Source organism: Lytechinus variegatus, chromosome 1 (genome assembly GCF_018143015.1).
Source record: "Lytechinus variegatus isolate NC3 chromosome 1, Lvar_3.0, whole genome shotgun sequence".
Taxonomy (NCBI): domain Eukaryota; kingdom Metazoa; phylum Echinodermata; class Echinoidea; order Temnopleuroida; family Toxopneustidae; genus Lytechinus; species Lytechinus variegatus.
Window position 1 is genome coordinate 79,187,516 of NC_054740.1, and position 13,962 is coordinate 79,201,477.

At 36.1% G+C, this 13,962-nt stretch overlaps 1 protein-coding gene across 3 annotated transcripts in view; it reads left to right on the forward strand.

The window, feature by feature from the left end:
* Window positions 1–13,756, forward strand: part of LOC121424325 (histamine N-methyltransferase-like) — a 35,488-nt gene extending 21,732 nt beyond the window's left edge. For all 3 annotated transcript variants that reach the window (XM_041619967.1, XM_041619985.1, XM_041619975.1), the window contains exons 3-5: window positions 8,181–8,373; window positions 9,611–9,741; window positions 11,048–13,756. In XM_041619967.1, the coding sequence (XP_041475901.1) occupies window positions 8,181–8,373; window positions 9,611–9,741; window positions 11,048–11,439 (716 nt within the window). In that variant the 3' untranslated portion in view covers window positions 11,440–13,756. The remainder of the gene's footprint in view (window positions 1–8,180; window positions 8,374–9,610; window positions 9,742–11,047) is intronic.
* The last annotated feature ends 206 nt before the right edge of the window (window positions 13,757–13,962 follow it).

The following is a 13,962-nucleotide window of genomic DNA, read 5'->3' on the forward strand; positions in this document are numbered from 1 at the left end:
TTAGAATTGATATGATTAATAAATTTGTCGAAATAAGTACCTTGCCTTGAAATTTAATTCTTCTGAAATATTTTCCACCTATATATAACTTTCTATCCCCACACTGAAAGTCATCGTGACCTTTGAAAAAAACGATGTCAAGTGGCTCAACTTGCCCCATATATGGGGTAAGTTTGAGCCACCTTCTGGGGTAAGTTGAGCCACAAAAACTATGTACAAAATGTATGAGGGAGAACCAGCATGTCAATTTTTTGTTTAAAGTCTTTTCACTTGCTAATTCTCTATAAATACTAACATCCTTTAAAAGGAAAAGAGCAGTCATGTAAATTTGCTCCTTTCAGCCAGCATTTCAATCGATTTTTATGGTTTGTTTGTTTTTTAAGATACATTACCATAGGAATTACCATGGCTCAACTTGCCCCATGCTGTTTGGCTCAACTTACCCCAGTCCGAACTTAGTGCGATAATTTTGTATCCACACATTTATTATGCATCCATCATATAAAAGACTATGACAAGAATGAAGATCCATACCTGGACTAATAATGTAGTTATCATGTCTTTATTATATTTAAAGACGTGTGTGTTTATAAAGCACTTATCTATTTCACACTCTTTTTTACTTTTTTGGCTGAAATTCATCTTTTTCCCTCTAAAAAAACTACTTTTTGTTTCAAAGTTGAAAACAATGTGGTGGGGTTAGGGGTTATGCTATGGGTCATCAATACATGACACCACCACAATGTCTGACTCATTCATTATTGGCCTGGGGCTGGTGGCTCAACTTGCCCCTATGCTCAACTTACCCCGCCTTCCCCTACTGTTCTAAAAGTTGGTCATATGCAGTCTACCCAACAGTCTGCATTTGAATGTCATATGGATAAAGAAGATGACTGTGTAATTCTTAGTGAAAGTCGGAAGAGGGAACTATAGAGGCCATTCACAGAATAGAGAAGCAGTAATCAAGGCAAGGGAGTCCGTTTTTTAATAGAGTAAGATAAGTTTCTTGGAATAGTCTACCAGAAAATGTGTTTGAGCATCTTCTGTAAATTCTTTTAAGAATCGGCTTCATAATCACTGGAAGGATAATGCTTTTGTGTACGACTTTGAGTAATGGATTTTCGGTGTTGCCACATGCGCATACATTCGTAATTCCGAAGCTTCGTAATTCCGAAGGTTCGGTTTTCCGAAGGTTCGTATTTCCGAAGGTCCGTAATTCCGAAGGTTCGTCAATCCGAAAACGAAATAAGGTTCGTAATTCCGAAGGTTCGTCAATCCGAAAACGAAATAAGGTTCGTAATTCCGAAGGTTCGTTAATCCGAAAACAAAATAAGGTTCGTAATTCCGAAGGTTCGTTAATCCGAAAACAAAATGAGGTTCGTAATTCCGAAGGTTCGTTAATCCGAAAACAAAATAAGGTTCGTTAATCCGAAAACGAAATAAGGTTCGTTAATCCGAAAACGAAATAAGGTTCGTTAATCCGAAAACGAAATAAGGTTCGTAATTCCGAAGGTTCGTTAATCCGAAAATTAAATAAGGTTCGTATTTCCGAAAATGAAAATTATTCATTTTGGTAACAAAAAACGGTGTTGTCATTACAAAATTACACGATATTATGTAATGATAGTAATAACAATCGATGATACATGCGTGTGTTGTGGCCAAAAGCATGTATTTCATTGAGAATAAGCGCCCTGATCAAGCATAGGCTAATATCGATTTTATCTGAGCAATTGCTGCCTAAGCAAATGGTTTTAAGATGCAGGGGATCAAGTGTGTTGGTCGCGTGCGTGTAACCTCTTGATAATAGGATTTGTATTGGAGGGGATGTCATTTTTAATAACAGCTACTGCTGGTAATAAAAATAAAAATAATACTAATGATCCTTGAGAGATGTTGAAAGCGCGAATCGCAAGCTCAAACTAGTAGACATTTCATGTAACAAGACATGAACTTAAATATTCTGAGCATTTTTTTGTAATCGTGAGAAAGATGTGTATCTTTCTAAAGAATTTACTCGAGGGAAAGCTGTAGTTTGTTTATATACTGACCTGGGGCCCGTTGCATAAAACTTTTTACCTGAGAAAACTCAGGTTGTTTTTACCGGAGTTTTTGCTCTGTGCTAAAGGCAATGGCGGAAATCAGACTAACCTTAGTTTTCATTCTTTACCAGAGTTTTCTCAGGTAAAAGGTTTTATGCAACAGGCTTCTAAGTAATCTATTAAGGACTGCATTTAGTGACTCATGAATAGAATATATATCTCACGAACTAAATAATGAGAGCGCGAACCGCAAGCTTAAAATTTGTGACATTCCACCTGAAAACTGGACATTTTATATTTTTTGTAACCAGGAATAGAATGAGTTCCTCAATAAACAATACTTGATGCGAGCGAGAAACGTGAGCCAAAATTTTCCGATTTTCCAACCTGAAAACTGGATATTCTAAGCATTCATGTAAAAAATAAGAATAGCTGGGAGAACAGTTTTCATAACTGAAGTGGCTTCCCTGGGTAAATAATATCTGTATCATTATTATCATTATTATCATTCTAGGCCTACATGAAATTTCCAAAAGTTTGAGCACGTGATTCGCTCGCAACATCTCATAAGGATGCCCTTTTAACAGTAATTGACCAAAAAAGGAGAATTTTACATCTTCAGATTTGATTTCTTTCCCCCCAGACCACTTGCTCGCTACGCTCGCAGAAATGAAACGTAAATATATAATTTATCAATCAGTGATCACTTAAATTTTTTTGCTCAATTCAATTACTACAAAACACACAACCTCTTTACACAGATGATAATCTCATGGTGAAAATGTATGTTTGCACCAAATTGCCCCTATTGGCCCCTTTTTGGCTTTGCCCCCCCCCAGGAAAATATGTTCCGCCGCCACTGGTTGAAAGACGCATCGTCTTCATGGCTAACTGCAAAAATTTCTTAAAATGTCCCCTTTAGATCAGGTCAGAGATTATATTTAAAATTTCTGTTTGCGCTTCTTGTTCGCAGTTAGTATCTAAATTTATTTACATAGGCATCTCGTTTTGAAGATCACAAACATAATTGCCCATCATATTAAAAAAAATAATATAGCTCGCGCTCGCATTATTCAAAACGGGTTTATCATGTTATTACATATTTCCTTTATTTTATAAGTATGTTAGGACTACCCTTTCAAAGAAACAAACAAAAATCAACTTTAAGCTGCCGATCGAGGAAAATATGGCTGAAAAAAATTTGCCCCCCCCCCTATTTGACGAAAGTTGGATCCGCCGGGAGGGAGGCAGGGTGCACTTGCACCCCAAAAATGAAATAAAAAACAGGGAAATGAATATTTTCCAAAATGGGAAAGTTCCTTTTTAAAAAATAACTATGCCCTTTTTTCTGTTTTTTCGAAATAAAATACTCTTTTTAAAGTATACAAGTGTCCATTTTGACGTATGAGTTTCATTTTTTGGCTTTACCCCCCAACGAAAATTCGTTCGGCCGCCCTTGCCTTCCCATCCTCATAACAATTGAACGACAACAGTGTCCCCCGCCCCCTCCCCCTTGCCTCTGCCTCTGCTTTCCCGGTTTTCATTTTTCGGATTAACGAACCTTATTTTGTTTTCGGATTAACGAACCTTATTTTGTTTTCGGATTAACGAACCTTATTTCGTTTTCGGATTAACGAACCTTATTTCGTTTTCGGATTAACGAACCTTCGGAAAAACGAACCTTAATTCGTTTTCGGATTAACGAACCTTCGGAACAACGAACCTTATTTCGTTTTCGGATTAACGAACCTTCGGAACAACGAACCTTATTTCGTTTTCGGATTAACGAACCTTCGGAACAACGAACCTTATTTCGTTTTCGGAGTATCGAACCTTCGGAACAACGAACCTTATTTCGTTTTCGGATTATCGAACCTTCGGAATAACGAACCGTCGGAATAACGCCACAAATGCTCGGATTAACGAACCCTTTTTCGTTTTCGGATTAACGAACATTGAGGTATAGGCAATTTACGTGTTTCGGAATTACGAACCTTCGGAATAAAGAACCTTCGGAATTACGAAGCTTCGGAATTACGAAGTGTAACCGCCACATGCAACTAATTGAAAGAGATGGAGCATACAGTGTATTCCTTTTGACCGATGAATAGGCATAGTCCTTCAATGATCGTTGGATTGAAGTAAATCATGGACCTATTACGATAGGTCCATGAGTAAATTAAGTAAAGTATAGACATTCTACACACAGTGTGTGGAGATGCGTTCTGAAAATGTGCAAACATCGCTTCCTGAAGAACGATTGTGTGTGTCCTCACTTTCGCTTTAACCAGTTTAGCGTGGCAAAGCGATCTTGAAACATGCATCGTGGGGTGTTTTTCCGAACCAGTTTGGATGATCGTTTCCAAGACCACTACGAGCGTTCTCATTACACATTTCCACTAAACTAGTTTCCAGTAGTTTTATGAAACCGTAATGAAAACAGTTTTTTACATATCCTGCAATGGCGTGCAACAGTCATAAAATTTTTGTACTGACTCATGATGGTATATAGATGGCGGGATAGATGGAATATATATATATATGCAATTTCGAAATCATAGGACCGTAACCCTTACATAATAGGCATTGTACGATCAGCGCAGGGACATCGTACGATTAACGAAAGGGCACGATACGGTTCATCCTATATACATGTATGCTCAATGCAGGGACATCATATGATGGCTTGTGATGAAAGTCTGCGTTTTCGGAGCGGGATGGAGTAGGGGGGGGGGGGGTGCCGGGAGCTCTTCTCGAAAATGTGGTTTGAGGGAGAGGAGTCAAATTAACGCAACCTTTCGAGACAACGGAGTGGGGTAGAGCTTTAACTAAAGGCTTTGTCAAGTTTTCTGAACCACTCATTTGTATGAAAATTCATCAAATGATGATTTAAAGGGAGAAGTTTTTTTTTTTTTTTTTTTTTTGGGGGGTGAATAAATCTGCATAATGGATGAAGTTCAAAATAATAATTGGGCATTGTTATAGCACTTGCATATCCACCTTCTTAGGTGCTCAAGGTACTCCTGTATTATCCCGGCTAAGCTATACCAATACCGGGGCTCAGAGATTTTGAGGATTATTTTCCTGCCGGTACCGACTTCCGTCACCTGGGTTGAGTGCAACACATGGATCAATAAAGATCACAAATTTCTGGGATTCGAACCCAGGACCTGTTGTTTCATAGTCTGGAATCTAAACCACTAAGCCATAACGTTCCATCTAGACCCCCCCCAAAAAAAAATAAATAAATAAATAAACAGATAAACAGATTGTACAGGACTACTCATAACTGTCTTTCGCGAAACTCCCGGGTATTTGCAACCATAGGATTGTTTATAGGCTGCACAGATTCCGTGTCATGGGTTAGGTTGTTATTTTTTTATTTATTTATTTATTGATATATTCATATTCCACAATCATCAAAGTACATTTCGTAATCATGTTTACAATGAAAAAAAAAATGCATAACATGCAGGATTGAAACGTAGCAATGAAATGAAAAAAAGTGGAGGGGCCTACTAAAAAGCAGAGCTTGTAAAATGTAGACCCCCTATCAAAACTTTATACAAGGGTAATATGATACAAATAGAGTAAAATAATCAGCAAAATTCTATAAAATTATATAGATATAAACACTGTAACACAAATGTATTTACACTATATACAAAATTAAATATTGACTTAAAAAAATAATCAATACTACCGTGGATAAGTATGAAGTTCACAAATATTAGATTGAATCAATAAGAATTCAGGAGAAATTTTTTTGATGAGTAATTTAAATCGTATAAGATTAGCTGCCTCTTTCATTTCTCTGTCCAGAGAATTCCAGAGTTTTGGTCCTGTGAAAAATACAGTTTTGCTAGAAAATACTGTTTTACTTTTAGGTAAGTGATAGTCATTTGATTGTCTCGTATTATATGAATGTAAAGTATTGTTTCTCATAAATTTCTTTGTAGGACATTAGGTACACTATTTCTATCCAGCTGATACATGAATTGGAATAGTTGCAAGCGGTACAGGTCATTGATTTTAAGGATACGTTTCTGACGAAACAATTCATCCGTATGAGCTCTAAAGGACATATTGCATATTATTCACAGTAGTTTTTTCTGAAGTAGCAAGACTTTATTTAGTCTCGTTTGAGAGGCATTACCCCATGCCAGAATTCCATAATTAAGATATGGTAGAATTAATGCACAATACAACATGGATAGCGCCTGTGCTGGTAGAACGTATTTAAGCTTATTGATGACTCCAATATTTCTTGACACAGTTTTGCAAGTATTGTTGATATGAGCATTCCACGTAAGCTTGTTATCAATAGTAAGACCTAAAAATTTTGTTGTTTGCACTTCTTTGATTTCAGTATTATCTAAAAGTATTTGATGCGGTAGATGTTTCAATGAATGACTAAAAAGCATATAATTAGTTTTTTGCAGATTCAGTGACAATTTGTTGGCTTTAATCCAGTTTGTTACTTTTTTAAATTCTGTATTCATAGTGCTCACAAGTACATGTGGATCATGGTGTGTATAGAAAATATTGGAATCATCAGCAAAGAGAATGAATGAGAGAACATGAGATGAATTTTTCATATCATTAACATAAAGTATAAATAACAAGGGGCCAAGAATACTACCTTGTGGAATTCCACAGGAAACTGGCCTTGTTGGAGATTCTGATTCATTTACTGTAACAAACTGAATTCTATCAGTAAGATAACTCCTAAACCATTGTAAAGCTGTCCCTCTGATACCGTAATTTGATAGCTTACATAACAGTATTTCATGATCTATTGTGTCAAACGCTTTTGAGAAGTCAAGGAATAATCCTACAGTATGATCAGAATTATCAAAAGAAGTAGATATTTTATTTATTAATGTCAATATAGCATGAGTTGTATTATGTTTTTCTCTAAAACCAAATTGGTTATCACATATAATACTATATTTCTTAAGGAAAGCAACTGTCCTTTTATAAATGATCCTTTCAAGAATTTTTGAGAACGAAGTTAACAAAGATATTGGGCGATAATTACTAGTAATTAATTGGTCCCCCTTCTTGAAAATGGGTATAACTTTAGCTATTTTCATCTTCTTTGGGACCTGGCCAAGCTGCAATGATAAATTAAATATATGAAGCAGGGGATCAGCAAGAGAATGTATAATGTTTTTCAATACTTTATTTGTAATGCCATCATATCCGGGTGTCTTTCCTGCTTTCAAATTAAATACAATCTCAAGTAATTCTTCTCTATGAACTGGAGTAAGAAATATTGAATTATCATTTTGTTTGTCCAAAAAGTCCTTAAACGAATTTTCTACGGGATAATATTTCCAGCTAACTTTGGTCCAATTTGAGAGAAATATGAATTAAATTCAATTGCTATAGAATGAGTATCTTCAACCATATTTCCATCTACACATAATTTATTAACAGCACTAGATTTGTTAATTTTGTTTAGAGCCCCATTTATTGTTTTCCATGTATTTTTAAGGTCGTTTTTATATAAATGTAATTTTTCTGAATAAAACCTCTTTTTTGCTATTCGGAGAGTAGTTGTTAAGGTATTTTTATAAGACGTGTATCTATTCCGTGAAACATCATTTGGATTTGATATATAAGAAACATACAGATTATTTTTCCGATTGATAGACCTTAATATCATTTTTGAAACCCATGGTAGCTTTGGAACACGTTTATAGTCGTAATTTCGATATTTCTTTAAAGGAACACAAGAATCTAAGCAATCATTGAAATATTTCAAAAATATGTCAAATGAGTCATCGACATTCTCTTTCGAGTTATAAACGTCAGACCAATCAACAGAGCTTAAATCTTCTTGGAGGCGTTCAATATTTTTGTCACTAAAGTTGCGACAGATCCTATATTTCTTTTCCATTTTTGCGAGTGATTGCATTGTTTGGATATGGGTAAAAATAAGAAAATGATCGGATATGTCTGTCGTTACAATGCCAGCTTTCGGAAGAGGATGAGAGTTACAGAATATATTATCTATAAGCGTAGCAGAATGATCAGTAATACGGGTTGGTCTAGAAATAATCGGCAAAAAAGCTAAAGCTCTCTGTTTTTGGTTCTCTTTCAACAATACCACAATCTGATACACTCATGCAGGGGAGTATGAACTGCACCTTCTGAAGCAGCTTTCATCCAGGTTTCCTCGAATCAAGCATGTAGTCATCGAGCCATCTCATGATTTCATCCAGGAATACCAGACCGAAGCAGCAAATGTTCCTTTCACTGGTTCTATTGAGTTTGAATGGTATGAGGGGACATTTCAGGGGTACAAAGAAAAGACACTTGATAGGTGAGAATTGAGAGATATATTATATCAGTAAAATAATGTACATTCATTATGCTTTCGAATCCTATAAATCAGTAGATTTAATTGTACCGCAGTTGACCCAGATCGGGTATGGCTACACTAGAAGGCTCCTTTAAACCGGTCCTTTGAACCCGGGGGAGTCAAATATATTGATGTACACACGCGTGACCAAGGAATTTCCAAACACCCCTTAAACGAGTTTATCTCTGTGTGTAAAATAACCCCCTAAACAATTTTTCGTGGGCCTTATTTACACATTTTGGCCCCTAAACAAGTTGTCGCCAAAATATGACCTCGGGGAAAAAGCTTGGGGGAAAAAACATACCCTAAATACGTGTTGACCCCGCGATTGGCCGTTGACCAGTTTTTCAAACCCACCCCTTTTCTTAAAAATCGGTGTTTATGATACCCTTAAGGAGTCCACGCGCGGACCGCGTCCAAAACTGAAAAACACCCCTTTAAACGCGTTTTTTTTTGGTCACGCGTGTTTACATCATTATATTTGACTGCCCCCCCCCCCCCCCGGGCCTTTGAATTGGCTTGATGAGCTAAAAGCCCGGAGAAAGTCTTGGTACTAAAATTGGTAGTACCAAGATTTTGAAAGTATGTCTATTAGGAAATATTAATGGAGCAAAAATTACTAACCTACGTGCTATATTTTGTTTTCACCAAGTCCAGAAATTTCCGACATTAGGTGTGCTCCTAGTTTCTTGCCTGACTAATTTGACACTCTAGGGCTGAAATGTGTATGCGAGAATCAGATATTTCTACACCAGGTTTTAAGAGATTCTCAGTTCAGAAAAACAAAATGAATTATTACTTGTAATTTTTTCTTTAATAGGAGCTTGTTGCATGATTCATTTTAACAACATTAAGAGAAAAAAATCATACGTAAGTCCATAACGCTTACTGATGATATCTAAAATAAAGATACATTTTATTTTAAGAGTTGCATTTTATTTCAGTCGTTTTTTCAACATGCCACCTGTATCGAATTCCAAGAAATCAATTATTTTAATACCCCTGGGATGTTTCATAAAGTTGTTCGTAAGATACGAATTACTTGACGCACGACTGGTGATCCTTTCTTGTGCTAGTTCATATTCCTATGTAATTGAGTTTTGACCTAAGAACGTGTTCCAGTCGTTCGTAAAGTCGTTCGTAACTTTACGAACAGCTTTATGAAACACCCTCCTGTTCTTTTATCCCCTTATGACAGTGCCGATGGTAGATTCGACTTTATCAGCGCCATACACAGTTTGTATTACGCTGACAACGCAAGAGAGACAGTGAAATTACTCTACGACTGTCTTGCCCCTGGAGGTATGATGATGATTGACATGACTGACGGTAAGATTATATCAACAACTTTCTTATTACATTCGTTTTGATCAATGATGGCTTCTGTGAACTGAACTGATCAATCGGGGGCGTCGATCAATTTTTCAGATGGGGGGGGGGGGCAAAATCATGAATCAACGTTCATAAGGCGCTCGATCGTACAAAACATCCACACACACACACACCCTCACACAGGCACACACACACACACATATATATATATATATATATATATATATGTGACTCATGAGATACAGACACGTATTTCACCAACAAATTAATGCGAGCGCGAAGCGCGAGCTGAAATTTTTATAGTATACTGACCTAAAAACAGGAAAAGCTTACCTGTTTAGGACTGTTTGTAGTAACTCATGAGGATACATATCTCACTAAACAGATAATGCGAGTGCCGAGAGCAAGCTGAAATTTCTTTACATTCTAACCTGAAATCTTGATATTGTAAGCATTTTTGTTAGCAATTATTAAGATCGGTATCTTAAATAACAATAGATGCGAGCGCGAAGCGCGAGCTGAAAAATTTGAAATTCGATCTGAAAAAAAATGACAGTTTAATGGACGCTTTTTATAAAAACAAGATATATATCCAACAAAGATTATTGCAAATCGAAGCGGGAGTTCTTTTGAGGTTTAGAACTGAAAACGGGACATTCTATTCACCTATTTAATCATGAAAAGCATGGGTTTTTGCTACAGAAATGAGGCGAGCGCGAAGCGCGAGCTGAAAATTTGTATATTCCAATATGAAAAGCGGACATCTTGAGCACGATTTGTGTATCTCAATCTCGCTTGCTGTACTTTTCAATCTTGTTTTGTTTTTGCACATCCGGAATTATTGGGGGGGGGGCAAAACGATATGTCTGCCCCCCAATATTTTCATTGGTGGGGCGATCGCCCTTCCCCCCCCCAGGATCGACGCCTCTGTAATATAGGTCAAATTAGCTTGTCTCTCCATCCATCTGTTACACTGCATGCATGTAAAACAACAGTCTTGGATATTTCTTCACACTTCTAGTTTTCCTTCTACTTCTTCAATTTCATACTGGCTGATCTCGAGTCATTTTTATGATTCTTAAAATCATCACAATGTAACGCATAGTTAGGCACAATGTCTTGAATAAAGATCGGGGCGGCGCCAAGGGTGGCATGATATTATTTCTCAGAGTCTGACACCCCAAACCTCTCTGAGAATATTTTGTTTTCTGTTCTTCTGATTTCCATACTGTTGCAGCCATTATACTTTATCGTATTCTAAAGTACACTCCTAGCCATTCGGCACTTTTTTGTCATTCTGCAGACGTGTCTTGTGGACAGGGGATGTGGACAGATTTCCCAGAATTGCAACAAATGTTCACCTCCAAAAAATGGATCTCCAACTCCGATGTGACTGCCGCACTTCAGGACATGAACATACCATTCTCTCGTCTTGTGAACCCAATTTTCTTTGACATCACTGACGTCTTCGATGAAACTTCATGGGAGGGAGGCCTTCTGCTTGATTTTTTCACACAAGTTTCCAACTTTCGCCAGACTGATAGTGACCTGGTCAAGAGGGTTTTACAATTTTTAAGGATGAAGTCCAAGGAGCACATGGCCACGGTCGAGGGAGCGGATAGCGGAGATAGCGATCGACTCAAACTCAAAAGAGTATGGGAAACCTTGATCATTGAAAAGCCATCTAAAAACTAGGACACCTCATCAGTAATTTTGTTACGATACTATAGTCTAGTCTTGCAAAAATGTCAAATGAATGTTTAAAAAGGCCAAAGATGGGGAGAAAATTAGAAACCCTGTGACTACGGAACACAGACATGGTATCATTAGCGGCATCTTTCTGCCGGCCATTCGCAAGTTTGTAAGCCTGGGTCATGTGTCACAAAGCTGTTCGTAAATTGGGCAATTCCATTTAGCTTTTTACAAATTGTACAATATAGTCAGGATGGATTCTTCGTTCACATGATTTTATACAGATATCTTCGATTTATCTCAATTATCAAGCTTATGCAAGTGAATTGCGATTCATATTACATTACATTGATTTAAACTCTCACACAAGCTCAAGTATATTTCTAAAGGAAATCGATGTGATCAAACATGTGTAAGTATATACATTAAATAGTGGTACGCGAATGAGGAAATCTTTAGGCCTACTTTATCTCAAAGTCACAATTTCTTTTGTGTTTTATCATGATATTCCAAAAAGATTATTTCTATTCTGGTTCCAAAACTTCTCTTGGAACGTATAAAACTTTTTGTAGATTCATTGTAGTTTCTGTATTATACTTTTTTATATTTGACTTTTCATACATTGGTGTGTGGTGTGTGACTTATCCTGCTCCCTATTAGCATTCTAGTTTATATATACTGACAATGTTATGGTGGTCTTCTGAAAATGTGCATGATTATCTCAAAATGTTGTAAACACTTCCATTTATATCCGTGTTGCAATGTTGAAACTTTTTTTTTCTTTATATCTTCAAATCATCTTGATAACCATGTTTCGGGGTACTTGGCATTGATATAGTGGATTCCATATTAATCTTCAGCTTTAAGTATGTTATTTTTACACTCTTTTTCTTATATCAGGATTGAACTTGGCCTTTAAACCTCTATGTAGTTCTGTGTGGTAAAAGAAAGCCGAAGGATGAAACGATGCTGTCTACTTTGTAAAGAATTGAAAAGAAAATGTATTTTACTGTGTCTTTTTTTAAATCAAATACAATATATGTTGTTAACATATTTTTTAAAGTAAAGTCAAAAATTTAAATGTAGGGTTACTATGGTACGAGCAGGACGAGATATATTTCATCATTTATTTACAAGTCATAATTTTTTTCAAGGTAGAACGCTTAAACCATAATCGAGATAATTATATATCTCATCTACCATTAGTTTGTCAAGTTTATAAAGATCACAGTAGTAGTATTGTCGTTGTTGTTGTTTTAGCTTATACGGTGCTTATCAGTAGCGTATATTTGCGCCAGATAGTAGTACTGTTAGTAGTTTCCTTTTCCATGCTCAGTTATTTTGTGGTGGTAAGGGTAGGGGTACGGAAAAGACTCGATGAAATAATGTATTCTTCTTAATACAAAGAGCATACTTGCAGAGATACTGTTGCTCTCAAAGAACATCTTACAATCATTTATATACAATTAAAACTGCACTCTTAAAAATGTTGGGTAACATACTGTCCACCCAACAATTGGTTAACACTTTATCCAATTTGGGTATAGTTTTAAACCAATAATGTGTGCTTTGGGTGAAAACTACACAGTATTGGTTGAAAACTACCCAAAATAGGATTTTTTAACCAATCGTTGTGTGGACAGCATGTTGTCCAACATTAGATGTACAAGATGCATTCATTACCCTTTTAACTTACATGGCTGAGATAAGATGAAGTTATTATTCTCACAAAGAATGTACTTTTAAAGATATGGTATATTGATTGCTTCAACAAAGAGTATGACAATAGGATTACTGAAGGGGAATTTGAACTTGGATTTTTCTAAACCTTTATTCAATAAATACAATATACATAACTATCGAAAAAACAACTATCACTGATGTACAAAGAGAGAAATATGAACAACTTGTACAGGGCTACATGAAAATGCACTGTTTGGAAGGAGTATATAGAGTAGAGTAAAAGTATAATACAAATATTCAAAGTGATACTCATAAATACATTTTGAAACAAAACAGCAGAGGTCGTACCAAGATCAAAAGGAAAGCTTGTATTACTGAAGTCCCAATACATGCGGGAATCATGCATATCATAACATTTAGGGTTTTTTTAAAGATGAACTTTAAGGTCCGTATTCTGAACTCGGGTTTAAATAAACCCTGGTTTAAAGTTGTGGTTTAACTGTGGATAGCCTATTATTAAACGTTCAGTTTATTTACTCACATGACACTAACATTATAACTGCTGTGAATGATAGCTGAAGTAGTTTTATTCATTATGAAATCTAATTGAAACGAAATATTAAACATAAATATACGATGTAACAGATTTTTTCTTTCTTTTTTATTTTTGACTCTCCATAATGTTAGCGCATAGTTTCATGACTTCAGAATACAGGCATTAGTCTCCAAAACGAAACCCCTATGACGCTATCCCATGCAAATTTCGCACACTCTAAACATAAATCAGTCAAATATGACTACTTATAATAGGATCAGCTGTGTGCAACTGTTTTTCTAGTCACA